Source organism: Nannobrachium achirus, assembly GCF_963921795.1.
Source record: "Nannobrachium achirus genome assembly, chromosome: 16".
In the NCBI taxonomy this organism is placed as follows: domain Eukaryota; kingdom Metazoa; phylum Chordata; class Actinopteri; order Myctophiformes; family Myctophidae; genus Nannobrachium; species Nannobrachium achirus.
The window spans coordinates 16,547,398-16,575,282 of NC_137823.1; the positions used below are offsets into that span (position 1 = coordinate 16,547,398).

General features: G+C 42.6%; 2 protein-coding genes across 2 annotated transcripts in view; both read left to right on the forward strand.

The window, feature by feature from the left end:
* Positions 1-360: 360 nt before the first annotated feature.
* LOC308300839 (uncharacterized protein) lies at positions 361-25,940 on the forward strand (the record flags this gene model as incomplete). Its single annotated transcript, XM_080744736.1, has 3 exons — positions 361-1,784; positions 21,742-22,974; positions 25,781-25,940. 3 exons carry the CDS (start codon positions 361-363, stop codon positions 25,938-25,940), a joined length of 2,817 nt encoding a protein of 938 aa, XP_080600862.1.
* Positions 3,845-27,885, forward strand: part of LOC308300401 (5'-deoxynucleotidase HDDC2-like) — a 51,655-nt gene continuing 27,614 nt past the window's right edge. Inside the window, exons 1-3 of the mRNA XM_080744224.1 lie at positions 3,845-3,885; positions 7,482-7,589; positions 9,514-9,639. The gene's annotated coding sequence lies outside the window, so the exon portion shown is untranslated. The remainder of the gene's footprint in view (positions 3,886-7,481; positions 7,590-9,513; positions 9,640-27,885) is intronic.

The following is a 27,885-nucleotide window of genomic DNA, read 5'->3' on the forward strand; positions in this document are numbered from 1 at the left end:
GTCGCAAAAAAAACGGAGCAAAGCTTTTCAGTTATCAGCGTGTGTGTGTGTGTGTGTGTGTGTGTGTGTGTGTGTGTGTGTGTGTGTGTGTGTGTGTGTGTGTGTGTGTGTGTGTGTGTGTGTGTGTGTGTGTTTTGCAACAGGTCTGTGGTGGTCCACATCTACAGGAGGGAATACTGACCCAGACCACTGGAACCTGCTGCTGACTGTCAGCTGCATGGACTTTATTTAACAACAAGTACCATTCACAGTGAAAGTAAACTTCAGGCAACATTCTAGAGGCGGAAGTGTTAGCAGTTAGCACCACAGACTGACTTTCTGTATTGAGCAGATTGTTTGGTAGCTTCACTCAGAGACAGAATGGCTTCCAAGTCATCTCTCCCAGAAGAGGATCTTTCCTGTCCTGTGTGTCGTGACATCTTTAAAGATCCTGTTCTCCTGTCATGTAGCCACAGCTTCTGTAAACAATGTCTTCGGAATTGGTGGAGACAGAAGAGAACAAATGAATGTCCAGTTTGTAAGGAAATACATCCAACAGATCATCTACCTCGCAACCTGGCTCTGAAGAACCTGTGTGAGGCCTTCATCCAGGAGAGACATCAGAGAGCTTCAAAACGTCAGAGAACTTCATCAGGGTCTGAGGATCTCTGCAGTCTGCATGCTGAGAAACTCAAACTGTTCTGTCAGGAATGTCAACAGCCAGTGTGTGTTGTTTGTCTTCATTCAAAAGAACACACCAACCACAGTTTCAGACCCATCGATGAAGCTGCTCTGGAGCACAAGGAGGAAGTCCAGAAATCACTGAAGGTTTTAAAGGAAAAATTTGAGGACTTCACTGAAGTTAAAATAAGCTGTGACAAAGCAGCAGGACACATTACGGTCCAGGCCCGGCACACTGAGGCACACATTAAGGAAGAGTTTAAGAAGCTTCATCAGTTTCTACAAGAGGAAGAGGAGGCCAGCATCACTGCACTGAGGGAGGAAGAGCAGCAGAGGAGAGGTTGGGTGAAGGAGAAGATTGAGCGTCTGAACAGAGACATATTAACCATTTCAAACAACATCAGAGCCATAGAGAAGGAGCTGAGAGCTGAACACGTCTCATTCCTGCTGAAATACAAAACCACAATGGAAAGAGTCCAGTTCACACTGCAGGACCCACTACCACTGGTCTCAGGAACACTGATAAACGAGGCCAAACACCTGGGCAACCTGACCTTCAGAGTCTGGAACAAGATGAAGGACATCGTCTCCTACACTCCCGTCATTCTGGACCCCAACACTGCCCAACGAACACTCATCCTGTCTGATGATCTAACCAGTGTGAGGTGTCATGGAGAAATACAGCACTTTGCTGACAACCCTGAAAGGTTTGATTGGCGGCCCTGTGTCTTGGGCTCTGCGGGCTTTAACTCAGGGACCCACAGCTGGCAGGTTGAGGTTGGAGACAATACAACATGGGCACTGGGTGTGTTGTCAGAGTCTTTTCATAGAAACGTCCCAGAGAATGGTCCAGTTTGGGGTATAGTGTTCAGGGTAGGTAAATACAAAGCATACCACTGGTCCCCAAGGCCAATGACTCTTCTCTCTGTGGAACAGAAACCCCAGAGGATCAGAGTCCAACTGGACTGGAATGAAGGAAAGCTTTCATTCTCTGATGCTGATACTAACACACACATACACACCTACACACACACTTTCACTGAAACAATCTTTCCATACTTTTTCACTCTTTCTCAGCCCCCTCAAGATTTTACCAGACAAGATCAGTGTAACTCTGGAATGAAGTAGTTTTCTGTCTGTATACATTATTATGCCTTCCACATCTTTTTGCATTGGTGTTAACATTATCTTTGCTTCTTTCTTGATGGGTATTAATGATGGTTCTCTTGGTGTTTGGATCAATGTTTCTCAATGGAAGGGTATGGAGACACCAGGGGTCCAAATGGACCATTGTGGGTCTTTAGTGTACAAATGGTACAAAAAAGATTCATAAGAGTTGTTTTGGTTCACACAGGAGTTTACAGTAAAGATTTTGGAGCCTAGAGACTTTTTTTTTTTCTTTAATTAAATTGGGGGTCTGTGGCCTAATGCATCAAAGCGGGGGTCCTTGAAATGGAAAACATTGATAATATCTGGGTTACATCACCATGGGGCTCCATGAAAGTGTTTCTATTAAACATGTATTAATGTTGTTGTTTGTTTTAACATTAGTGAATACTTACTATTATTGTGTTCCTCTGTTAACAGTTTAAAGGAGTAGTTCACCACCAAAATGACTTTTTTTCTATTGATTACTCATGCCATTGAGACTTGAGTTCAATAATATTTGTAGCTTTTTGTCGCATTCCTAAGACAAAAATTAAATTAAAAGTCCTGATGGTCTCCCCATCCACTGCCATTCATTTGGGTCCCCTAGGGCCATGCATCACTTTTTTGTCTGCAACAAATACAAAAAAATATATAATACAAAAAATATATATAATTTAATTCACGTAATCAATAGAAAAGTCATTTTGGGGGTGAACTACTTCTTTAAGTATGAGGTTGCAATTTAATTTGTTTGTTCCCGTGTATTGTTTCTAATTTCAGTTTAGAGTTCTCATGTGGACGGTTACTAGTAGGCTCTGCCATGTGACCTGTGTCCATCCCTTGACCACTTAATTAGTGTGTTTGCTAATAGGCAACACCATTTTTCTAGGTCTGAGAATATGTTTTTGCCAGTAAAGTGAATCTGCTTTTTGTTAACCTTTGCATAACAGAAAAAGTGAATCTATTGGTCATGCACACTGTTGTCATTCTTCACTGTACATCTGTCTTTAATGTTCTACCCAAGACCGAAATTTTGAGTTCCTGTTGAAATAAAGCGTTTGAACCTGGGATGATTTTTATTCTTAGGCCATCTATACTCCTTTTCTATAGTGAGTGTGAGTTGAATGTTCACTACTTTATTATGACAATAATGTTGAGGACTACTAAGGGTACGCTACAATAACATGTTTAAGACTATTACACTAATATCGTAGTTTTCATTTCATCCATTATTGTGGAATGAAATAACACCATTTTGGTAACTTTGACCCGTTACTTGAGGTTAAATTTAAAGAGTTTTTTGGTTAAACATTGTGTTTTGTCTTCAGGGAAACAAATAGGAACTCTCTTTCATGACTTGAGTCTAGTTAATATCAGTCGACATGTTTATGCCTAATGTAGACCTTCAGGGTAATATACAGTTAATCTCAGCATTAGCTCAATATACATCTGTTGTGATAGGATAGTCTTTTATCACCTTCACACAGTGCACACCACCAACTTATTGATAGGATGACTGATCCTTTGTATTGTCTCATAGATCTCATGGCCTTATATGGTAGTGCAAGATCATCAAGCAGTCAAGCACAGAACATATCTGAACAAAGAGCACATATAAAATGTACTTTGTACCACCATAGTGCATCTAGTTTTGGCCACACACACAATTAGCCTGTGTTCAGGGGAGGGAAGCCTTAACATCTAATATAACAACAATGGAAAGATAAAGTAAGTTCAGACAATTATACATGATAGTCATTGTGGTTCTGCCTGAATTTATGCTACAGTGACCTCTTGTGGCGAATCATACATGCTGCATGTTCTAAACCTCAAGCCATTGATTGTTTGTAATTATTTTATGTATGACTGATTTTATGATTTATTTCTTGTGAGACTGTTTTGTGTCTCGTTAGTGTGGGGAGAGTTTATATTTATTGAATCTGGCCGGAACCTTGTAATATAGTGTTGTTTCAGGTATTTCATTTTAGCCCTGTTCGTGGTTGCACTTCCTGTTTTTGAACAACAACAGAGGCGGTGTCGGTGTCGTCACTCAGTGCTACAGAAGTGAGGTTTCAGGTTTGTTTGTTTCACATAAGTTTGTAAAGTTCGTTTAAAACAGAATATTCTGTAGCGTCCGAGACGGCGGTGTATTATATGTGTAAGCTTAATGATCTCTTTATAAAGACAAGATAACCAGGAGGTAACTCTTTGGAACGCCAACTCGGCTAAACCATTTATTATAACTCTGCACACATGTGTCTCTCTCCAACACCACAGAACAACAACGTCCCCATCTTAAGACATCATCCTTTAGGCATAACCAAACAATCCCAGAGTGTACAATGGAAACCCTACATACGTCCCCCCTTACAAAAAGAAATGTCCTCATTTCCATGTGTCTTTCCTTCCTCTTTTTTTTTTTTAACACATTCAACAAGAGAGGACCAAATGGAACAATGTAGAGAAAAAAATAAAATAAAAAGATAAAGTACACAAGTGCATAAACCCAACATCAAGGCACTGTAAACACACATTATTCAAAATTCCACATGACCCAGTGAGCACCGGCGCCTAACTCCGTCCCCACTAGGGGGAGCACAAATTTGCGGCGCCGCGAAAAATCGGGTATTTGCGGATATTAAGTCGTCTAAAATGGATAATTTCGGGTATAAAGTCAACTAAGGCGGGTTTCCTTCATTAAGTAATTTTCGGGTGTCTTTGGGGCTTCACATTGGATGTTATGCTAACACCAGGCAGTCAGTTCTGTTCAGTTCTGTTCATATTAACTCACCCATTTCTCCATTCCTGCTATCTCAATTCCTCCTCCATCTGAACCATCCAAATTCCAAAAGTTGCCGTTCTGTTAACCATATTCGCCGCAAAACTTCTTCCGAGTTTTACTTAATTACTCCAGTAACCACACAACAACAACAGATATCACACAGCAGCGTTCCGTCTTTTTTTACCGTCCGGGCTAGAACACACACTCGCTGCAGTGGGTTCCTGGCTTAGCCCAAGCCCAGGCCATGGGGGGGAACCATGGAGCGAGTGTGTTCTTACCCGAACGTTAAAGGAAGACGGACACGCCTGGTTTAGCTCTTCTTAAGTATCTCCCTCTCTCTCTCTCTCTCTCTCTCTCTCTCTCTCTCTCTCTCTCTCTCTCTCTCTCTCTCTCTGTCTGAGCTCCCGTGGCACGCGTCGTCATTCCACCAGTCGCAGAATTAATTAATTGAAAGATATTGTAGAAGCGCGGCCCGGGACGGGACGGGACGGGGGGGACGGGGGGGGGGGACGGGGGGGGGGGGGGGGGGGTGGGGGTGCGGGAGGGGGAGCCGGGCTCCCCCTACTGGCAGATTGGGGGAGCCTTTGCTCCCCTTGGCTCCAATAAACAGGCGCCAGTGCCAGTGAGACATGTAAATAAGGCTCAAAAAGTATTACAACCTCACTGAATGAACTCTTCAGAACACAACAAAAACAGAAAATACTGCAGCATGCACCCATCACATCACATAATCCCCAAAACGTATAGGGGCCCGCACAGGCCTCCCAACCCGAGAAACCCTAGGCGGGGCAGGCGTGTGAACAGGGGACTCGAGGGAGCCATCCCCCACTCCAGGATCACAGCCCACCTCCGCAGGAGGCGGAGAATAGCCTGTACGGTCGTTCCGAGGGACAGCCTCTCCATCACACGTCCATAATCCCACTGTACAGTTCCAGGCAGACTGTCCCACAACAGGAACGCTGCCCCGTCCAGCCTGGTAGGCAGAATGTTGGCCAGAGTATCATTGTAGCCCGCGGACGACGCCCCCCTCGTCTGAGCGCGGACCGCGGCTTCAAACTGCTTTATCCATGTAGCAAACGGCTTCTGTCCGTCACCACGGAACGGCGGCGGGAGCTCCACTTTGAAGCCACTCACAGCATAATTCCCCGCACGTCCGTAATCTTCTCTCTCTCCGTCCATATCCCACGTCGTGCTCTCTTTCTTACAGTCCTCACTCTTACGTCCACCAAGCATAGTGCTCGAGTCCAGCGTAAACAAAGACAAAGTAGAAACTCCAAGTAACTGTCCACGGAGAGAAAACAGTCATAAAACTCCACACTCCAACTACCGCTGCCACCAATGTAGCGTCCGAGACGGCGGTGTATTATATGTGTAAGCTTAATGATCTCTTTATAAAGACAAGATAACCAGGAGGTAACTCTTTGGAACGCCAACTCGGCTAAACCATTTATTATAACTCTGCACACGTGTCTCTCTCCAACACCACAGAACAACAACGTCCCCATCTTAAGACATCATCCTTTAGGCATAACCAAACAATCCCAGAGTGTACAATGGAAACCCTACAATTCTATGGTTTGTTATTGTTATGGACGTTTGATTTACCAACTAATTTCTTTACGTTTTGTACTATTTGGACATAGCCTTGGAATCTGGTTCAAGACTAGCATGGCTGTATTTTAATCAAATCTGACCTACATGTACAAAAGAAGTGCAGAACCTGTAGCCACGGATGTTAACTCAACATTCGGAACATGCGTGCGGTGTATTAGTCCTTATTTTGCAATATATTTGTGTTTTAATCGCGGGCGGATTGATGGATTCCGTCGGAAGACCCATGTATTCCTCATTGAGTAGTGGAGGGGCGCATGAGGCGAAAGCCGGTATTACACTCCGTGTAAACGAGGAGATACAATGGCGTTAAGGCACAGATGGGATTAGAACACTTCTTTATTGAAAAATATGTCTTAATATGGTGCACAAATGTTCCGAATGCCGAGTCAACATCTGTGGCTACCGGGTAAGAACTTTAGATTTTACATTTGTAAATGTTTGGAAAAATGGGGACTATTCCCGGTGGATGTCCAGTGACAACTGGGGGTAAAGACCAAGACTATCATAGATAGGCCTATTATCATTATGTAGGCTATCTGCAAAATGTAAGAATCGATAAGATATCCACGAGTTTCCTACGCCCCATAGTGCATTGCGCAAACGTCTGCATCGATCTTCCGCCGCCGATTTACAAGCTCACAACGGGTTGCATCTGCGACGCGACGTGAGCTTGTATGTCTGCTGTTAAACCCGGAAGTTTGGTCCTGATAGTCTCCAGTAAACTCCCGCGGAAACTTCCATGATGGTCTTGATCCAAGGCTGATTTGGGCTAAAAGAATGATGTAAATGAGTTAACAGTGAAGCTATCATTGTATGACATGAATAACTATTTAGTTGTGTTTGTTTGCCTAGAGGCAGCGATACTTTTACACTCATGAAACCATTAAACCATCAGCGTTTCCGTTTAATTTGAACTAAGTGTGAAAACACACAATAGGCCAATAGCATTGTCCCAGTCCTGTAGAAATAAACAGAATATTTGTCTGTTTATTGGTGGAGTAATTAAGTAACTAAACCTAACAGTACTGTATTCAAGTACAATTTGAGTTTTTTTCATTTTTTTTTTTCTTACATCAACCACTTGTTCAAGTGGTTGATGTAAAAAAAAAAGTAAATGACACTCAAAGATTTGCCCCCCCCCCCCCCCTGCAGTATACCTGAGGACCCCTTGGGGGCCCCTGTTCACCTCCCAGTCCCAGCCTTACCAAGTATTAGAGTTCAAAGAAGAAGTGAGTAATTTTTTTATATGTTTTTCTTTTCTTGTGTTTTGATTTAGAGTCCTGTTCAACACAGCTGAACCTCACCTGACCCCCTGAGACTAGGGATCCGGAACAGGACCCATCACTGAGGAACCGGACTCGGTTCTGTCACATATGGGAGCGTGGTATGTGCACTTCATCATGTCTGCTATACTTTTACGGCAGGGGTTCCCAAACTTTTTTGTCTCAGGGCACCCCACAGACATAGAAAGGTAGACGCCTCTTCCGGCTGGGGGGTGCTGGTCCAAGACCGCTGGCAAGCCTCCCAATAACTCTACGCAAGCCTCCAGAATTCTGAGGCGGGGCTCTTGGGAATTCTGAAGGACGCTTCCTTGTGCGTCACAGAATGGGAAGCTCGGTAGTCCAATCAGATGCAGGACTGGCAGGACTCCCTCTTTCTCATTGGAGGGGGCAGAGTGCCTTCCGCAGTTCCACAGTTGTGCACTTCCGCCAGAGGTGTTTGACCAGTCGCGCTAATGAACTGCAGCGGCGGAGGAGGTATCTAGCTTTTTATATCTGTGGGGCACCCCATACATATTTTTTTAATCCAAGGCACCAATACATTATAATTTTCTCTCCCAGCACCTTCTATTTATACTAGCATATCGTCGTTGTCGGGTGGAAACCTTATATGTCCAAAACCGTTCGTTTTGTATTCATCATCTGTAAAATGTACTAAACTAGTGAAAACAGCAGATCTACAAGCACACAACGCAACGCCTCGCGATATGCTTGTAGATTGGCTGTTTTCACTAGTTTTGTGCGACAGTCTTGTATGATGAAGCAGGGCTTTGCCAAAAGACATACACATTTGAAACTTGGAGATACGAGGTTTCTACCCGACAGTGACGATATTTTAGTGATTATGTTGCGAGGAAACCGTTGAGATAATAGCCATTTTGGTTAGAACTGGCTGAAAATAACTTTGTACTTCAAGTTTAAAATGATACTAAATATTTTTTCAAGTGTCCAAATAAATTCCAAATATTATCAAATTATCTCGCGGCACCCCTGGACTGCCGTCACGGCACCCCAGGGTGCCCCGTCACCCACTTTGAAACCCCCAGATTTACAGGACCTCTTATTCTCAAACTTAAATGAGTTACAGTGAAGCTATCAGTGTCTGATATTACTAACTATTGAGTTGTGTTTGTTTGCCAGGAGGGAGTAACACTTGACACGTATGAAACCATTAAACCATCAGCGTTTACTTTGATTTAAGTGTGAAAACGCACACTATAGCATTGTTCCAGTCCTGTAGAAATAAACAGAATTTTCGTCTGACAGTCATCTAAGCTCCAGCTTAGAATTTTTATACAACTAGTCCTGTGCACAGTATCTGAGGGATTTAATGTGGGAGTCTCAGAAGTAATGTTGGAGTGCCCATTGGGAAGATCTTTATGCCCATGTATGGTTTTCCGTGTCCAGGCCAGTCTGTGATGTCCGTACTATGACGTCAGAGTATGTCAGCATGCAGACAGATAGACAATAGGCCATATTCACCTGGCGGCCATGTTTGAAATTTGCATTGAAACCGGGTGGCAACTGGGGTCAGGGGTGGCGTTTCATTAACTTAATGGCAAGATGGCCCCCGTGTGAATTTGGTCTATGGCAGCGAAACTCAGTGATGTCAGCATGCAGATGGTCAGACAGACATTTGCTAAATTAATAGTTAGATGGTGGAGTAACTAAACTTACTCAGTACTGTATTTAAGTACAATTGAGGTCCCTTAAGTGGTGCCATGGCATTGGTCTGACATCCCATTAATCCGAAGATTTCAGTTTTCATTGTATTTTATTTTTCTCGGTTGGTCTGCTCTTTTTTTCCCTGTACACCAAACCTCTTAGGGATGTGAGGGTTCAAGTGGTTTATGTAAAACTAACACTCAAAGATTGCAGTATATCTGAGGACCCCTTAGGGGTCCCGGACCCCAGTTGAAGACCGCTGCTTTAATGCACACCTCCCAGGCTGTCCCAGCCTGTCAAGTATTAGAGTTCAAACAAGAACCGAGTCATTTCTTATGTATTGTTTCCTTTGTTTTGATTTAGAGTCCTGTTCAGCACCACTGAACCTCACCTGACCCCCTGAGACTAGGCATCCGGAACCGGGACCCATCACTGAGGAACCGGACTCCGTTCTGTCACATTTGGGAGCGTTTCACTCTGTCAGAGCTGGTATGTGCACTTCATGTCTGCTGTACAATTACAGGACAGCTGGTTCTCAGACTTTTTGAGCGGTGGTTACACCGTCTCCTATACGTGGCCGTGTGTGTATGCGTGCGTGTGTGTGTGTGTCCGTGTCTGTATGTAGCCTGCAGAGCCTGCAGTACCTTTTCTGACCACACATGTTAAGGGAGGGGCGCTGTTGTTCAGGCCAGAGACAGACAGACACACACACACACACACACACACACACACACACACACACACACACACACACACACACACACACACACACACCACCGCTCAGTTCACACGGGTGTGATTTTTAATTTCAAGTCCCACTATAGCAGGGGTTTTCAACAAGGGGTCCGGGACCCCTAGGGGGTCCTCAGAGGAGGGCCCCCTGTTACTACAGGGGGTCCTTCAAATCATTGTGTGATAGAAACTTTTTTTCTCCTTTTTTTATATTATCCACTTGAACCGTAACGTCCTTATTCTGAGAACTTAAGCCAAAAATAGCAGATCTACAAGTTCACAATGTCTCCTTTTGAGCTTGTAGATCGGCTATTTTCGGCAAAGAGGTTTGGTGTAGAGGGGAAAAAAGAGCACACTAAGTACAGAGTGAAAGGTCAAGTTAATTAAGTATTGACGGTTCAAGTGGTTACATCTGATAACACAAACTGACATGAATCCAAAATACACATTTTACACAAACCATGGCAAGAAAACATTGAAGACCCCTGCACTATAACTTAACTTGTCGTCTTGTGAGTGTACAAATGGAAGAACATGAGAGTACAGAGTATACGGACCAGAGGGTCCCTGGAGCTCACTTTGAGAACCACTACAATAATACTGTGTGTATGATTGAATTTGTTTATGCATATTTCTTATAATGGAATGCTGATTTATCATTATATAATTTATATCTTTCTGAATCTTTAAAGTGAACCATTAAGGAATCAGACCATTGAGAGGGAACCGTGTGTTTATTATTTACACTCCTCGACTGACAAATACACCTAATAATACAAGCTGACAACACCTTACTATGGAAAAATCAAACAGCGGACAGTATTACATTTTCAGTGACTCCACCTGTGTCCATTCCAGTTAATGCTATAGGGACACTGTTCCCCTTGGTGATCAGTGCAACTCTAATGCATATTAGATGGAGGCTACTAGTGTCCTCGTTCACTTCATATCAAACCACTTTTCCCCCTCAGCAATAGAACAATATACAGTATGTCTACATGCAAACCAGTAAGACTCCCTAAATCAGGAGATAAGCGACCGTGACAATAAAGTACTATATCATATCATATCATATCATATCATATCATATCATACACAAACTTTGGAAGGCAATGGTAGCCTATCAGGAGGGAATATGGGAAATGGGACAGATCCATGTTGATGAGTATGATGACATGACTGTAGAGATACTGTGTACCGCTTTGCGTGATTTTTAGGAACAATCTGTAGGAGCAGTGTCCTAAAATGTGTTTTTCAAAAATCGGCCAGATGGTGGCGTTAGATGGGACCGATGCATTTTGATGACATGACTGTAGAGATGCTGTGTACCGGTTTGTGTGTTTTTTTAGGGCAAAATCTGTAGGAGCAGTGTCCAAAAATGTGTCTTGCAGGAATCGGCCTTATGGTGGCGCTAGTAGAGGGCCATGTGAGAAATGAGGGGGAAAAGTGTGACGTGACTGACAGACAGACGGACGGACAGCCGGTGGAGGTTTTGATAGTAACTGCGACCTGGCGGTCGCAAAAAAACAGAGCAAAGCTTTTCAGTTATCTTTTCATGTTTGAATGATAAAACTGTGTGTGTGTGTGTGTGTGTGTGTGTGTGTGTGTGTGTGTGTGTGTGTGTGTGTGTGTGTGTGTGTGTGTGTGTGTGTGTGTGTGTGTGTGTGTGTGTGTGTGTGTGTGTGTGTGTTGCAACAGGTCTGTGGTGGTCCACATCTACAGGAGGGAATACTGACCCAGACCACTGGAACCTGCTGCTGACTGTCAGCTGCATGGACTAACAACAAGTACCATTCACAGTGAGAGTAAACTTCAGGCAACATTCTAGAGGCGGAAGTGTTAGCACCACTGACTGACTTTCTGTATTGAGCAGATTGTTTGGTAGCTTCACTCAGAGACAGAATGGCTTCCAAGTCATCTCTCCCAGAAGAGGATTATTCCTGTCCTGTGTGTCGTGACATCTTTAAAAATCCTGTCCTCCTGTCATGTAGCCACAGCTTCTGTAAACAATGTCTTCGGAATTGGTGGAGACAGAAGAGAACAAATGAATGTCCAGTTTGTAAGGAAATACATCCAACAGATCATCTACCTCGCAACCTGGCTCTGAAGAACCTGTGTGAGGCCTTCATCCAGGAGAGACAACGGAGAGCTTCAAAACGTCAGAGAACTTATCAGGGTCAGAGGATCTTCAATCGTGAGAACTCAGGTCTGATCTCTGCAGGTCTGCAAGCTGAGAAACTCAAACTGTTCTTCAGGAATGTTCAACAGCCAGTCGAGAGTTGTCATTCAAAAGAACACACCAACCACAGTTTCAGACCCATCGATGAAGCTGCTCTGGAGCACAAGGAGGAAGTCCAGAAATCACTGAAGGTTTTAAAGGAAAAATTTGAGGACTTTACTGAAGTTAAAATAAGCTGTGACAAAGCAGCAGGACACATTACGGTCCAGGCCCGGCACACTGAGGCACACATTAAGGAAGAGTTTAAGAAGCTTCATCAGTTTCTACAAGAGGAAGAGGAGGCCAGCATCACTGCACTTTGGGAGGAAGAGCAGCAGAGGAGAGGTTGGGTGAAGGAGAAGGTTGAGCGTCTGAACAGAGACATATTAACCATTTCAAACAACATCAGAGCCATAGAGGAGGAGCTGAGAGCTGAACACGTCTCATTCCTGCTGAAATACAAAACCACAATGGAAAAAGTGAACACTGATAAACGAGGCCAAATACCTGGGCAACCTGACCTTCAGAGTCTGGAACAAGATGAAGGACATCGTCTCCTACACTCCTGTCATTCTGGACCCCAACACTGCCCATCGAACACTCATCCTGTCTGATGATCTGACCACTGTGAGGTATGGAGAAATACAGCAGTTTCCTGACAACCCAGAAAGGTTTGATCGGCGGCCCTGTGTCTTGGGCTCTGCGGGCATTAACTCAGGGACCCACAGCTGGCAGGTTGAGGTTGGAGACAATACAACATGGGCACTGGGTGTGTTGTCAGAGTCTTTTCAGAGAAACCTCCCAGAGAATGGTCCAGTTTGGGGTATACTGTTCAGCCTAGGTAAATACAAAGCAGGCCACTGGTCCCCAAGGCCAATGACTCTTCTGTCTGTGAAACAGAAACCCCAGAGGATCAGAGTCCAACTGGACTGGAATGAAGGAAAGCTTTCATTCTCTGATGCTGATACTAACACACACATACACACCTACACACACACTTTCACTGAAACAATCTTTCCATACTTTTTCACTCTTTCTCGGCTCCCTCTCAAGATTTTACCAGGCAAGGTCAGTGTAACTCTGGAATGAAGTCGTTTTCTGTCTGTATACAGACATGTTATGCCTTCCACATCCTTTTGCATTGGCGTTTCATTATCTTTGTTTCTTTCTTGATGGTCACTGCCCCCCCCCCCCCCTGAGCTTCCCGAGTTATTCCTGTTCCCCGCCGACACCACGCCAAGTTTTGGACCGTTAAAAAAATAAATAAAATAAAATTGGACTTCCTTCTATCTACTAGGCATGATCACGCATGTTTGACCCCCATACCAACCCCATCTTTCATGTTTGTTTAGATTTGAAGAAAACATAATAGCTGTTATCTCATGAATGCCTGAACAGATTTTTCTGTTTAAAAGCTGTGAACAGTGTGCACACACAGCGTGCACTCATGAATGCCTGAACAGATTTTTTTTGTTTTGTTTAAAAGCTGTGAACAGCGTGCACACACGTGGTGCAGGATCGTATTCATGGGCGTGCATGAGGACCACCACAGCGCATGGTCCAAATGGACCCATAAGGGTCTTTACCTCAGAGTGTACAAATGGTACCAAAATGACTCGCAAGAGTAGTTTTTGTTCAATTTTTGCACTCAGAATGAAGTACACACAGAGGAGTTTACAGTGCAGATGTTGGAGCCTATTGATATGATTGTTTTTTTTATTTTGTCAAATTGGGGGTCTGTGGCCTAATGCATCACAGCGGGGATCCTTGAAATGGAAAATGTTCAGAATACCTGGTTTAGATCATCGTAAGGTCCATGATGTTGGTCATTTGTGTTTTTTAAAGTGAATACTCTTGTTGTGTTCCTCTGTTACCAGTTTAAGTATGAGGTTGCCATTTCATTTGTTTGTTCCTGTGTATTGTTTCTACTTTCAGTTTAGAGTTCTCATGTGGACAGTTGCTAGTAGACTATGCCATCTGACCTGTGTCCCATCCCATGAACACTTAATTCGTTTTGTTTTTCTATACTGTACTTTAATGTTCTACCTTGAAGTATATTGAAATGTAGGCCTATCAGAGTTCCTGTTGAAATAAAGATTTTTTTTCTATACAGAGTCGAACATTCACTGGTTTTATTATTACAGTGATCATGTTGAGTAAGGGTGCGATACTATAAAATGTATTAGACTAATGGGGCATAGCAGTGGGCCTGGTTTACTGGTTCCACTAAAGGTACTGGTCATTACATTTTCCCATAGAGATTTACAATTATCAATTATTTTAAGCCTAGAATCAGGCCATCCAGGATCCTGATGAAAAATGACCATTAAACCTATATATATAACATTGCTTTTCTGGGCCTATAATGGAAAGATTGCAAGTAAGTTATTCAGGCAAAATATTATATTAAAGAAGGTCAAGTACTATGAAGAACTTAGGTTTAATTGACATCTCAGTGAATGTGTGTTTACTGTGTTTGCATTTATGCTCGGCTCGCACAAGTGAACATATCACAGCAGTCATGTTTTACATGACATGAGTTGGGATGGGCTCAATCTGAGTTCCCAGAGGTAATTTTTTCCGCCACTAGGTGGCGAAAACTGAAAATTAACAGGATGGGCTATATCACTTAAAATCAGAATTATTTCAAACTTTGCTCGATTACGATTTAAACCTAACCTCAGTAAACCTTACCTCAGTAACTAACCTGCCGACGCTAAGTAACTAACCTGCCTTACGCTAAGTAACTAACCTGCCTTACGCTAAGTAACTAACCTGCCGACGCTAAGTAACTAACCTGCCGACCATGTCGGAACAGCGGATAGTCGGGATAGTGAGCGCTTCCCGGGATGGATGTACAGAGTCCTGGGGGACCCCAAGGTTTAAGGTTGTGTTCCATATTCAGGTGTCAGGGTGCTGCTGTTACACTGCAGCCAAATCCAGTCACATCCAGATTGGAATCTGATTGGTTTAAATGGTCACAAACCGATCAGATTCCAATCTGGATGTTGTGACACAGATCTGATTCAGGCTGGATTTGGCTGCAGTGTAAATCAGGCCTAAAATGGTGTAACTAGTATAATTAACTACACCTTTGTTTTGTTTGCTTGTGCAAACTGTGGAAACATGTTGTTCCCTCGACCTGCTTGCAGTGTTCTCTGGTTTGTTACGCCCATTACCTTAAAAGTCCACACGAGGGCGGTATCGTATAAACTTGGTGCACACAAAACTCCAACAGTCATTTTGGGGGTCCTAACCATAGACTGTAGAAAAATGTCCTAACATGACAACTTTTTTGTCATGAGAACCACTGACAAAGATTCTATAGGTCTAAATGTCTTCTTACAGTTCTAACCGTTTTCTGAAGAAAAAAAACTTGTTTTGCTATATCAGTGGTTACCCAACTGGCCAACTCTGTCATGTCAAGGACCTCCAAAACGATATGTATTTGGCTGCGGACCCCCATCTCAAAATAAGCAACGATTTCAGTTAAAACATAGCAAAAAAGGTCCCGTGTGGGAGGGGCGCCGAATACCGGAACTAAAAGAGCACGGTTTCAAGCTTTTAGGGGGACCTTGTTGGTGTTTGCACGTTTCAAGCTTTTAAGGGGAACTTGTTGGTGGTTGCACTTCCTTGATTTGAACAACAGAACAGATGCGGAGAGGTTTGTTTGTTTGTACTTTTCTATATTATTTAATTAATTTAACGCCACAGTTAAATGTTGGGCTCAAAGAATGATGTAAATGAGTCTGCTTCACAGTGAGCCTATCAGTTATGTGTTTATTTTGCCCGGAGGGAGTGATACTTGACACTAAACTATTAGCGTTTTGTGAAAACAAACATTTAGCTTTGAAAACGTCTTCAAAATAAAGGTTCTCTACAGGGGTTATAATTTATGGCTAACCCAGTCCTGTAGAAATAAACAATGTTTGACTGCTAGTAGAATGGCTTTCACATATATTCTTATATATTATTCGCCCCCTCTATTGATGCACCTTCTCCTTGTTGGTACTGTAGGCCTACTGCTCTTGTCTTTGTTTTGTTTTTTTCCCTCTTATCTATCTTTCTTACGTCTCTGTAACTTTGTAAATAACTGTATACTGCTGTGCTACTACTGGACAACTAAATTTCCCCCTTGGGATAATAAAGGTATCTATCTACAAAAATCCACTTTTGTTACGTTATTATGACAGTCACAGACCAGAGAACAGTCATCTCTGTGAAGCTGCAGCATTTTCTTTTTAATTGAGTGGCGTTTTTGTTTTGGTGTGTTTTATGCCTAGGCCTACCATACACAATGGTGGAGTGACTACTCAAGTACATTTTTTAGTTGACTTTAGTATTTACATTTTCAGTTCTCTTCTCTATACGTTTACTACTTGGCTATGTCAGAGGACAATATTGTGCTTTTGATTACACTGCAGTTATTTCAAATCGATTTATTACATGTTCCTGTACAAGCCATTTAAGGCTCTTTATGCGTCTCTGGTAATATTGTAGTCCACTCATTTGTATGTCCACGGCAAAAATAGAATTTACACAAAAGGTATATTTTTTCCCACAAGTCAGCATAGCGAATATGCCCCCTGAATCTTCACATACCGTAGTTAATGGGAAGAACTGAGTTAACTTATTTTGTTCTGTGTTTGATTTTAGAATCCTGTTCAACTCAGCTGAACCTCCTCACCTGAGACAAACCGCTAAATAAAGGTTTGTATCAAAAACACACACACACACACACACACACACACACACACACACACACACACACACACACACACACACACACACACACACACACACACACAAAGGGTCCCTTTCATAAAAAGTGTGTATGCTCAGATTTTATATTGAAGCGTTCATGCTGTTGTTTCCGATCCATGAGCATAAAAGCCGATTCATACTCTACTGAAGCAGAATTTATTTTGGTTCGGCTGTGTCCAAACTACAATAGAGCATCACAGTGGGCGTGGTTTACTGGTCCCACTAAAAAAATAATGTCCTCATAGACTTTCACGAAAATATTTATAACAATTATGTTAATCCTAACCTCGCCCACCAGGCTTTCTGAGAGAAAGCCTGGTGTTCGTTCACAACAGGCTGTTTGGTTTCCGCCTAAAGCGCAGAAACCACTAGAAGAAGCGGCGTCGCTTTGATTTGGTTCCCCCCGCTTGTTTCCCCAATCCCTATTAAAATGCTCGAGTAGCCTAGTGTAGTCTTGCCGGTCGCTACGAGTTGGACTAAAAGATGCACATACCAAACACATTTTTCGAAAGCAAAACTACACCGCATCAAGGAATTTATCAGGACAGGTAGGCCCTAAAAGTATGTCCTTGAGCGCAAGGGAATATGTTGGGTTAAAACTGAATCCGGTTTGATAGTTCCGGCAAATTGTAGTCCTTTGAGTACTACAACATGACGTAAAGTGGTTTCCTCTCCCGACCGGATCAAACCTCGAAAGGTTAAGTGATCCCAGACTATGTTAAGCCTAGAACCAAGCCATCCAGGATGGCAGTCAATCATGACCATACAACCTTTGTTTTTATGAAAAGAACATTTTGAAAATCGCTAAACAAATATGTATTTAATGCAGTATATCAAATAATTAAATATTAAAATGTTTTCATGTAGGATCAAAGGTTTCATGGTCATGATTCACTGCCATACTGGTTATAGGCCTTACATAATTGTTATAAATATTTTTGTAAAAGGGGGAAAATTAATGGGAGATTTCTTTAGTGGGACCAGTAAACCACTTCCGCTGCGATGCTCTATATGAAAAACATTCTAAAAAAGGCCCCACAAAACTATTGTTTTGTTTGGTCCATTTTTAGCCCAAGGAATGTTTTCTGTGCAAAACAAAAGCTTGCAATGGATTCAGAATCATGAAAAACACCTAGTTAGACCCCTCACATGCTACTAATAGAAGATATGTTTGCGGTATTTTTTTCCTGTATATTAAGTGAATAGGTAGGTGCAAGAAATCATTAAAAGTGAACCCCTTGGGACGATATTTCAGCCTGTTACCTGGCAGAATCTTAAAATATATCCAACTGGTGGCGAAAAGAAATCCACCCTATGTGCATGGACTCTCCTTTCTTACTAGACTATGTGGGAGGAGTAGCACTGCAAATTAACGTTTATATTGGAGGGGAAAGAGAGATGGATGGTATAATGTTAGTCTGGGATCACTTCGTTTTTCGGGCTTGGTAATCGGTCTGGAGCGGAAACCACTATACGTCATGTTGTAGTCCTCAAAGACTACAATTTGGCCGGAACTATCCACCGGAAACAGTTTTAACCCAAAATAATTCCCCTGCTCTCAAGGACATACTTTTAGGGCCTACCTAATAAACTCCTTGATGCGGAGTAGTTTTGCTTTTGAAAAATTAGTTTGGTATATGCATCTTTTAGTCCAACTGTTAGCGACTACACTAAGCTACTCCAGCATTTTAATAGGGATTGGGGAAACAAATGGAGGGAACCAAATCAAAGCAACGCTACTTCTTCTAGTGGCGCTTTAGGCGGAAACCAAACGGCCAGTAGTGAACGAACACCAGGCTTTCCCCCAGAAAGCCTGGTAGGCGAGGTTATATAATGTAGGACAAGTACTGTCAGGGGCAACCACACTATGGTATAAGGTGTTTTTATTTTAGTTCTAGAGGGCGATTATAATGTTAAGGCATTGAAGGCCAGGGAGCTCTTAAAAAACACAGGTCTGATCAACGATCTACAGATAAATCTCAGAAAATGTGAATGTTTTGTAAAAGTAAACATTCTTGAAAAGTTCATATATCTCTAGATACATTGCACATTCAATGAATTATTCCAAACTTTTTTTTTTTTTTTTTTTTTTGTTAAAATGTTGAATTTTTATGGCATACATCAAATCAAAACGAGGATTTTTATTAGAGAAATGTCAACCTTCTGAAGTCAGAGTTGCTTGAAGTCCAGTGAGAAGTTTCCGAAGTCAGTTATGATTTGGGGTGCCATGGCATCTGCAATGCTTTTTTTACAAATATTCTACATTTCTGAGATTGATTGATCTGCATAGTTTGTTTTTGAAGTAAGGATGCTTAATAGTCTAGTAGCCAGCCCATAGAGCCCCATTGTAGACCCGGACATTTTGAGTACCCTAAAGTTTTATGTTAGAAATGTTGAGTATGGGTCCCCAGCATATAAAAACCACCGGATGCTAACTTGTATATATTGAGCAATTTTCATAATCAGCCACTAAAGTTGGTGTCCCATTAACTTTACATTACAGGAAAAATAAGCAAAACATTAATCTGCTTTAAGTAGCATATGAGGGGTCTAACTAGGGGTATTTCATGATTCTGAATCCATTGCAAGCATCCGTTTTGCACGAAAATCATTCCTTGGCGAAAAATCGGCCTTGGTTTAGTGATGAAAAGTGCCGAATCATCACTTTTCACATGTTTCTGGGGTCCGTTTTAGCCCAAGGAATGTTTTTCATGCAAAACGGATGCTTGCAATGGATTCAGAATCATGAAATACCCCTAGTTAGACCCCTCATATGCTACTTAAAGCAGATTAATTTTTTGCTTATTTTTCCTGTAATGTAAAGTTAATGGGACACCAACTTTAGCGGCTGATTATGAAAATTGCTCAACATATACAAGTTAGCATCCGGTGGTTTTTACATGCTGGGGACCCATACTCAACATTTCTAACATAAAACTTTAGGGTACTCAAAATGTCTTGGTTCACATTCTGGCTACTAGACTATAACTGGGCTTCTGACCACAAGGTCATTTGTAATTATATTTTTACATGAAGTATTCAGAGTTGAACATGATTGTATCCTTCAGTGTGTTGTTTGTTTGCCATTTGTGCCAGTGCGACTCACAAAGTCTTTACATTATACACAGATCTTCATTTTACAGGACAGCGGTATATACACACTTTGGTTTTGCAATTATGCTACTAAATTCTAATGGCAACGATACAACGTTGATGATCACGTGAATCAATGCCATGCAAGTCTTATCTGCAGCTTTAAAGGAGTACTTCACCCACAAAATGACTTTTTTTCTATTGATTACTCACGCCATGGAGACTTGAGTTCAATATATTTCAGTATTTCTCACATTCCTAAGACAATAATTTGATTATAGTCAATTTACGCCATCGATTCCAGATGGGGACCCAAATGCATTCGGGTCCCCATCCGGAATCAATGGGGGTAAATTTATTTGTGCAATAATTAATTATCAATAGAGGAAAAAAAAGTCATGTTCATAGTGAACTACTCCTTTAATAACATCTGTGCACAGTGCTGATGCAGAACAATCTATGGAATAGTTAGAAAGGTTAAATTGAAAAGATGCATTTCCCCCCGTGTGTTCAATAAAGCTCTGACGATCCATAATAATATTGGACAGCTGCCTGTTATATCCTGCCATGCTTTATACTGTACATTCCCTTGTCACTGCTTAAATGTCCTAAAACAAATTCCTTCTCATTCACTAGTATTCATATATTATTCACTCTCACAGAGGGACTCACTTGTCAAATACACAAGATCTACAAGCTGACAACATGTTGTGATGCAAAGTATTGTCAGCTTGTAGATCTATTAATTCTGTCGAGCAACACCATTTGTCCAGTCATGATGCAGGACAGTTAGTTAGCATGGATAATGCTAGGGTCACTTTTCCCCTTGGTGATCAATACAACTAAATGCATATCAGATTACGGCTTTCTAGTGTCCTTTTTTGGTCTGTGTCTTTACTATGACATAAAAGACTGTCCTGGCTTTGATTCATCTCATTCAACCAATACTTGTATGTCGATGAACAAGAGAAATTAGGTGCTCAAAGGAGGTAACGGCAAAGTTAAAAACGTGCAGTGGGTGCTACTAGGATCAGTGGGATAAAACTTGAACAAAAGAGGACAGATCCGAGCACTCAAAAAAAGTTTAAAAAAGGAGGAGAGCGGGCGTAAAAACTGGGTACTTTATTTCATAATAATAAGAGCCAACATGTTTCGACCTCTCTGGGTCTTCATCAGGGCATAGGATATATAACATGTTGGCTCTTATTATTATGAAATAAAGTACCCAGTTTTTACACCCGTTCTCCTCCTTTTTAAAACTTTTTTGAGTGCTCGGATCTGTCCTCTTTTGTTCAATACTTGTATGCGTGGAGCATTATGTTATGTGGAATTGTGGATTAAATTCTGTGTGTGTGTGCGTGTGTGTGTGTGTGTGTGTGTGTGTGTGTGCGCGCGCAACAGGTCTGTGGTGGTGTGTGGTCGACCCCTGCCAGTCTCTTCTGAGACGAAAGGATTGGCCTTCAGATCAAAGCCACAACTTCCAGTGAGGAGGACAGACTGTCTTCCCACAGCTACAGGAGGGAATACTGACCCAGACCACTGGAACCTGCTGCTGACTCTGTCAGCTGAATGAACTTTAAAAACAAGCACCATTCACAGTGAGAGTAAACTTCAGGCAACATTCTAGAGGAGGAAGTGTTGGCACCACTGACTGACTTCCTGTATTGAGTGTTTGTCGCTTCACTCGGAGACCAAATGGCTTCCAAGTCATCTCTTCGAGAAGAGGATTATTCCTGTCCGGTGTGTCGTGACGTCTTTACACTTCCTGTCCTCCTGTCATGTAGCCACAGCTTCTGTAAAGACTGTCTGCAGAATTGGTGGAGACAGAAGAATATAAAGGAATGTCCAGTTTGTAAGAAAATACATTCAAAGGGTACTCCACCCATTCACCTGTCTCTGAAGAACCTGTGTAAGGCCTTCGTGCAGGAGAGACAACAGGGAGCCTCAAAACGTCAGAAGATTTCGTCACTGTGTGAGGATCTCTGCCGTCTGCATGAAGCGAAACTCAAACTGTTCTGTCAGGAATGCCAGCAGCCACTGTGTGTCGTGTGTCTTCATTCAAAAGAACACACCGGCCACAGTTTGAGGCCCATCGAGAAAGCTGCACTGGAGCACAAGCAGGAAGTCCAGAAATCTCTGAAGCCTTTACAGGAAAAACGCAAGTTATTTATTAAAGCTAAAATAAACTGTGACCAAACGGCAGAACTCCTTAAGGTCCAGGCCCAGAACACAGAGAGGCAGATTAAGGAACAGTTTAAGAAGATGCATCATTTTCTACATGAAGAAGAGGAGGCCAGCATCACTGCACTGAGGGAGGAAGAGCAGCAGAAGAGCCAGACGATGACGGAGACGATTGAGGGCCTGAACAGAGACATATTAACCCTCTCAAACAACATCAGAGCCATAGAGGAGGAGCTGAGAGAAGAACGCATCTCGTTCCTGCACAACTACACCCTGCTCACGCTGCAGGACACGCGGCTGGTCTCGGGAATAGACGCGGCCAAGCACCTGGGCAACCTGACCTTCAGAGTCTGGGACAAGATGAAGGACATCGTCTCCTACACGCCCGTCATCCTGGACCCCAACACCGCCCACCCAAGATACAGCCTGTCCGACGATCTGACCAGCGTGGGCGACGGAGAGAGCCGGCAGATTCCTGACAACCCAGAGAGGTTCGACACGTTCCCCTTTGTCCTGGGCTCCGAGGGCTTTAACTCGGGGACCCACAGCTGGGACGTCGAGGTTGGATACAACGCTAACTGGATGCTGGGTGTTTTATCCGAGTCTTTTCCGAGGAAGGGAAGGACGATGGGTAAATTCTGGAGAATAGGGCTCTACGAAGGCAAGTACACGGCATGCTCCTCGCCAGAGTTGGTCAAGTCTCTCTCGGTGACGCACAGACCTCGGAGGATCAGGGTCCAGCTGGACTGGAACAAAGGGAAGCTGTCGTTCTCCGATCCTGACACCGACACACACCTGCACACCTTCAGGCAAGCTTTCACCGAGACACTCTTTCCGTACGTTAACACCGAATCTTTTACTTTCCCTCTGAGAATGTTACCCGGGAAGATCGGTGTAACTCTGGAACAAGTGCAGCAAATTAGAGGGGCAAACGTGCAGCCGATTGATGCGGGAAAAGTCCTTCACTTTGTGATAAAAGCACCAAATCTGGCGTGAACAATTTCTAGCCATTTAGATTATTGCTGTGTGACAGGACAAAGTACAAAATGGTTTATTGGAGTAATACATTTAAAGGAGGACTGTCTTCTAAAGGGGTACTACTGTCACTTTAAAAAGTAATCTTAAAATATTAGTTAATATGTTTATGATGTCATTGTGAGAATTATTATTATAATTCAATTCAATTATAAGCCAATCAAATGAATTGACTGTACTTAGACTACGTACTGTACTGGTCAGCTGTTGTTGGGGGCGAGGGGCAGATTACACTGTGACATGAGTTTCAGACTATTTCAGACCGTTTTCAGAGAGACCACGTGACCTACTGTATCATACTATTATTATCTCGGGGCCTGTCAGCGGGCCTTTAAACAAAGATTAATTTTCTCCTGTTGCTTTGTTGATATATAAAAATGAAATTATCTAAAAATTCATGATTTAACATTATTAGCCTAATATAAAGTAATTGATTGAATATACGCACACACAATGTGTCAAAGACTCAATTAGATATAGATCACATAACTATTCAAATGATCTCAAAAGATGACAAATTTCAAACAGATAAAATACAGAGAATTTCGTGTTCAATTATTTTTCCCTAGGTAAAATCTTTATCCCACGATTTTGTAACCCATTTTTCACCCCGTGCCAATTGTCTAAGCCCTAGAGTGACACGGATTAACCCAGTCATCTCACCGTGGCTGCGTTGAAAGTTTGTTTATTTGACAGGGACAGTACTCATTAATGGACATGTCAGTTTTCACTTCAATGTAAATGAGCCAGAGTTAGCCACAGGCTAATTTTCATCTGTAGTCCCTGGACCTTAGTGGTGATCAACCCCCCCAATCCAACCCTTGATGCTGAGTGCCAAGCAGGGAGGCATTGGGTCCCATTTTTATAGTCTTTGGTATGACCCGGCCGGGGAATTGAACCCCCAACCTCCCAGTCTCAGGCAGTGGCGTTAGTTCAGCAAATGCTAGGGTATGGCAAAGATGGGAGTCATCATTGAAAAGAGGCATTATATTTTGTATAACAAGGTTCTATTGTGAAAATAGCAGATCTACATGCTCACAACGCCTCGCAGCGCGAGGCGTTGTGAGCATGTAGATCGGCTATTTTCACAATGTCTGAAACAATTAATAATAATGCATTGCACCTGTGCAGCTGACCTGCAGAACCTGGGAATATACCATTTTGTCAAGATGGGGAGAATACAAGTGTGGTGAATATAATTAAAATAGCTTGTTAAAGAGACATTTTGTTACATTATGCTTTTGCAGTTATGTTACTGTAATTTAACAACATAATAACCAGCCCAGATAGACAAAGAGACATTCATGGATTTATATTTATTATTTATAACTTTTATTTCCCCCCCTGGACCCAGGGTATGGCAGCTGCATACCCCTGCCATACCCAATTGACGCCCCTGGTCTCAGGGCGGACAAACCACAAGGCCACTGAGCTGCGTTTACCTTGGCCTCCTGCTCGCTCAGCAACCCATTTTCACCCAGTGCTAATTGCCTATGTAATCCTGGGCTCTGCACTCCCTCTGCTGCGCCTGGGGAGACAACGGACTGACATCATGCTTCCTTCTATGCATGAGGAGTCCCAAGTTGTTTCTTTTCACCTGACGGGGGATTTCCCCGGGATGGACGTAGCGCGTGGAAGTAACACGTTATTCCAACCAGTTCCTTTCCCCTCCATCAAGCGCCCCGGCTGGCCAGGGGGAGGCATTATTGAGACCAGGATTACTGCATGTTTTTGTGAGGGTATCAACCCTAGGAGACACGGGGAGAACATGCAAACTCCACACAGAAATGGTTAAGTCATCAACATGGATCTGTCCCTTTTTTTCCCATATTCCCTCACAGATATAAAGAGCTAGATGCCTCATTCGCCTCTGCAGTTAATTGGAGCGATGTGCAAAAGTTCTAGTCCAGGTCTAAGCTGTAATCCTGGGCACTGCTCTCCGTCCCTTTGTGTTCATTTTTTACGCAAAGAGAAACGTATTTGCATCTGCATTTTGGCTGCGCATCCTGTTAAAGTAGAGGCTCATCAGTAACTGTTTTTTGATGACATATGCATGACCACATGGCACTGAGAAGGATTGTCCAGGGTTGTACTGGGAGATTATTGCCGTTTTTGTGTGCCGTGACTGCCGTCAATCGTTAACACTCACAGCACTGGTCAAGACGTTATATACCGTTGTAGCACTGTGATCAACCCAGAGAGGCTTGTGCCCGTGGGAGCCCAGTAACACCTTCATAGCACACCAGTTGTTGTGGAGAATGTCCTCGCATACGCCGATAATTCTGCCTCGATAGGAAAACCACCGGGTTCATCTGGCCCGCAGTCTTCACAGTGGCAGGCCAGAGTCTCTATCCTTCCTTTTGAAAGTACTTGTGATTGATTGATAGATAGATAGATAGATCTAGATAGACCTTTTATTATCCCACGGGGGAAATTCAGTCGCCCAGAGGCAGCACTGCAGTTAGGATACAAGTTACAGGGAAATGTTAACTTGTGATAGTTCTTGTGCCTCTTACGGTAGTTCAGAATAGGAGTAGTGGGGTATTTCCGTTTATCCGTTGTCCCTTTAGACGGCGGTTTCTTGTGCTAATCTATGTTATGCTCCAGGCTAAGATCTTCCTACAAAAACCAAGCGCGGTTTGTTTACGGTTCTGGCGACTGGTCGACTAAAGTCAGCTACAGACTTCAGCAGCTCCCTTATGATGGTCGAAGTGAACCTCTGTCCCAGCACCACAAAGGCCCCTTCTTTTTGAACAATGAAGGTTGAATGCTTCTGTCTTTATGAGTAAAATCACCGGGCTCGTTTTGTTTAATTTGGAACGGCGTTACTTGGTGGCCATGATGGTCGATGCTCAGCTCCAAATGAACCTCTGTCCCGCCCACACTAAGGCCCCTTCTTTTTGAACGATGAAATCACCGGGCCTCATTTGTTTTTATTATTTTTTGGAAAGAATGACTCGCATCTGATTGCGAGCGATCAGATGCAGGCTCTCATTAAAGCCCTGGCCAGATAATGTGTAGATCGACTATGTAGATGTAGCACCCGTGTGAGAGACCTGTCCCACATCATAGTCTATAAAGATGCCCGCAGTCTGTAGTTTCCCCTTCACTAACAGATTGAACGCAGAAGACACTGAGCCATATTACCGTATTTGCTGGACTACAGTATAACAAACAAATGTTTACATATCGAGGGCTTGGAACAAAAAGGGCGTAAGTGAAATCTTTTCACAGGACAGCGTTTCATTGATTAATTATGTAATTAAAAACATTAAAAAGTATATTTTGAAATACATTCATTGAAGCCTAATCTGTAAAGTATTAAAGTATAAAGTATAGACTGATTAAAGATATTAATGTAAATTAAATAATTGCAATCACTAGAAAGCTGTCCTGTGAAAAAATGTCACTTGCGCCCTTTTTGCTTCAAGCCCTCGATATAAGCCGCAGGTGTCCTTCCTGCTTTCTGCTAGTGCGCCCCTGGTGGCCGTTAGCTGTAAAAATCTATATATAAATCCTTGTTAAAGACCATTGTAAAATCAACTAACTGGCCGTTAGCTGTAAAAAATCTCTATATAAGCCCCACCGTTGTATAAGCTGCAGGGTTCAAAACATGGGGAAAAAAGATGCGGCTTATAGTCCGGCAATTGCGGTATATGCTGGGTATATCGGCCGCTATCCAGCACAATGACCCACTTTTGACCCAGCATCCATTCCTAGCAGACATGCTGGCAGGTTTCTTTCTGTTAAACAGACGCTCTTGCAACTCCTGCAGCCCAACTAGCCTTTCCCTTTACCTGAACCTCAAAGTAAAATTTTTTACATTTTTATCCCATGATTCTTGTAACTTATTTCAAGGCACACTATAAATATACCGGCATTTATGATTTTTGTGCACGTTAGGGCATTCACTAATAGTGATTTTTAGTATTTGAATTATTCGACCTCAAAGTATTCGAATAGTCGAATATTCGACAGGACAAACTGTCAAATATTAAGCACGAGGCGTTGTGAGCATGTAGATCTGCTATTTTCACAATATTTATCTGCGGAACCGAGTCACATTAAATGTAATGCCTACAATTCCAAGTGCTTGTCAGGGTGGGGGTCCCCAGTTCAAATGTGTTTATTTTGGGGGTCACGGCCTAAAACATACAGACGGGTTTCTTGTTTACAAACATTGAGACTAAATGCACAGCTGACTGTATCATGTAATCAATTCCGTCCAATCCCCAAACCTGTTGTTTTGGGGAGCGCTGCATGGTTTCTATTTATTGGCTAAGTTTGGTACCGACCCATCAGTGTGAAGTGGACCAGAAACCCGTCTATTGAGAACTCCTGGTATAGAGCATTAACAAATTCATCCACCAGGGACATTGACAACTCATTCTTATGACTTCCTATCTAGCCAAGCTTTATAAACCAAGAAGAAATATATATATATTTTTAAAGAGAAAAAAAATTAATAAATAAAAAAATAAGGGAATATTCGACTTTGGTGAACAATGTCGAATAGTGACTTTGATATTCGAATATTTGGTGAATGCCCTAGTGCATGTATTATCCAGCAGCTTGTGTGTAGGCTCAGTTTTCATAGACGGTGAAGGGGACAGACTGCTCCTTTTTATCTTCACTATTATTATTTTTTCACCCGGCCAGGGTTATCTAATGTAATCCTGGGCTTTACACTCACTCTATCAACTTGGGGAGCG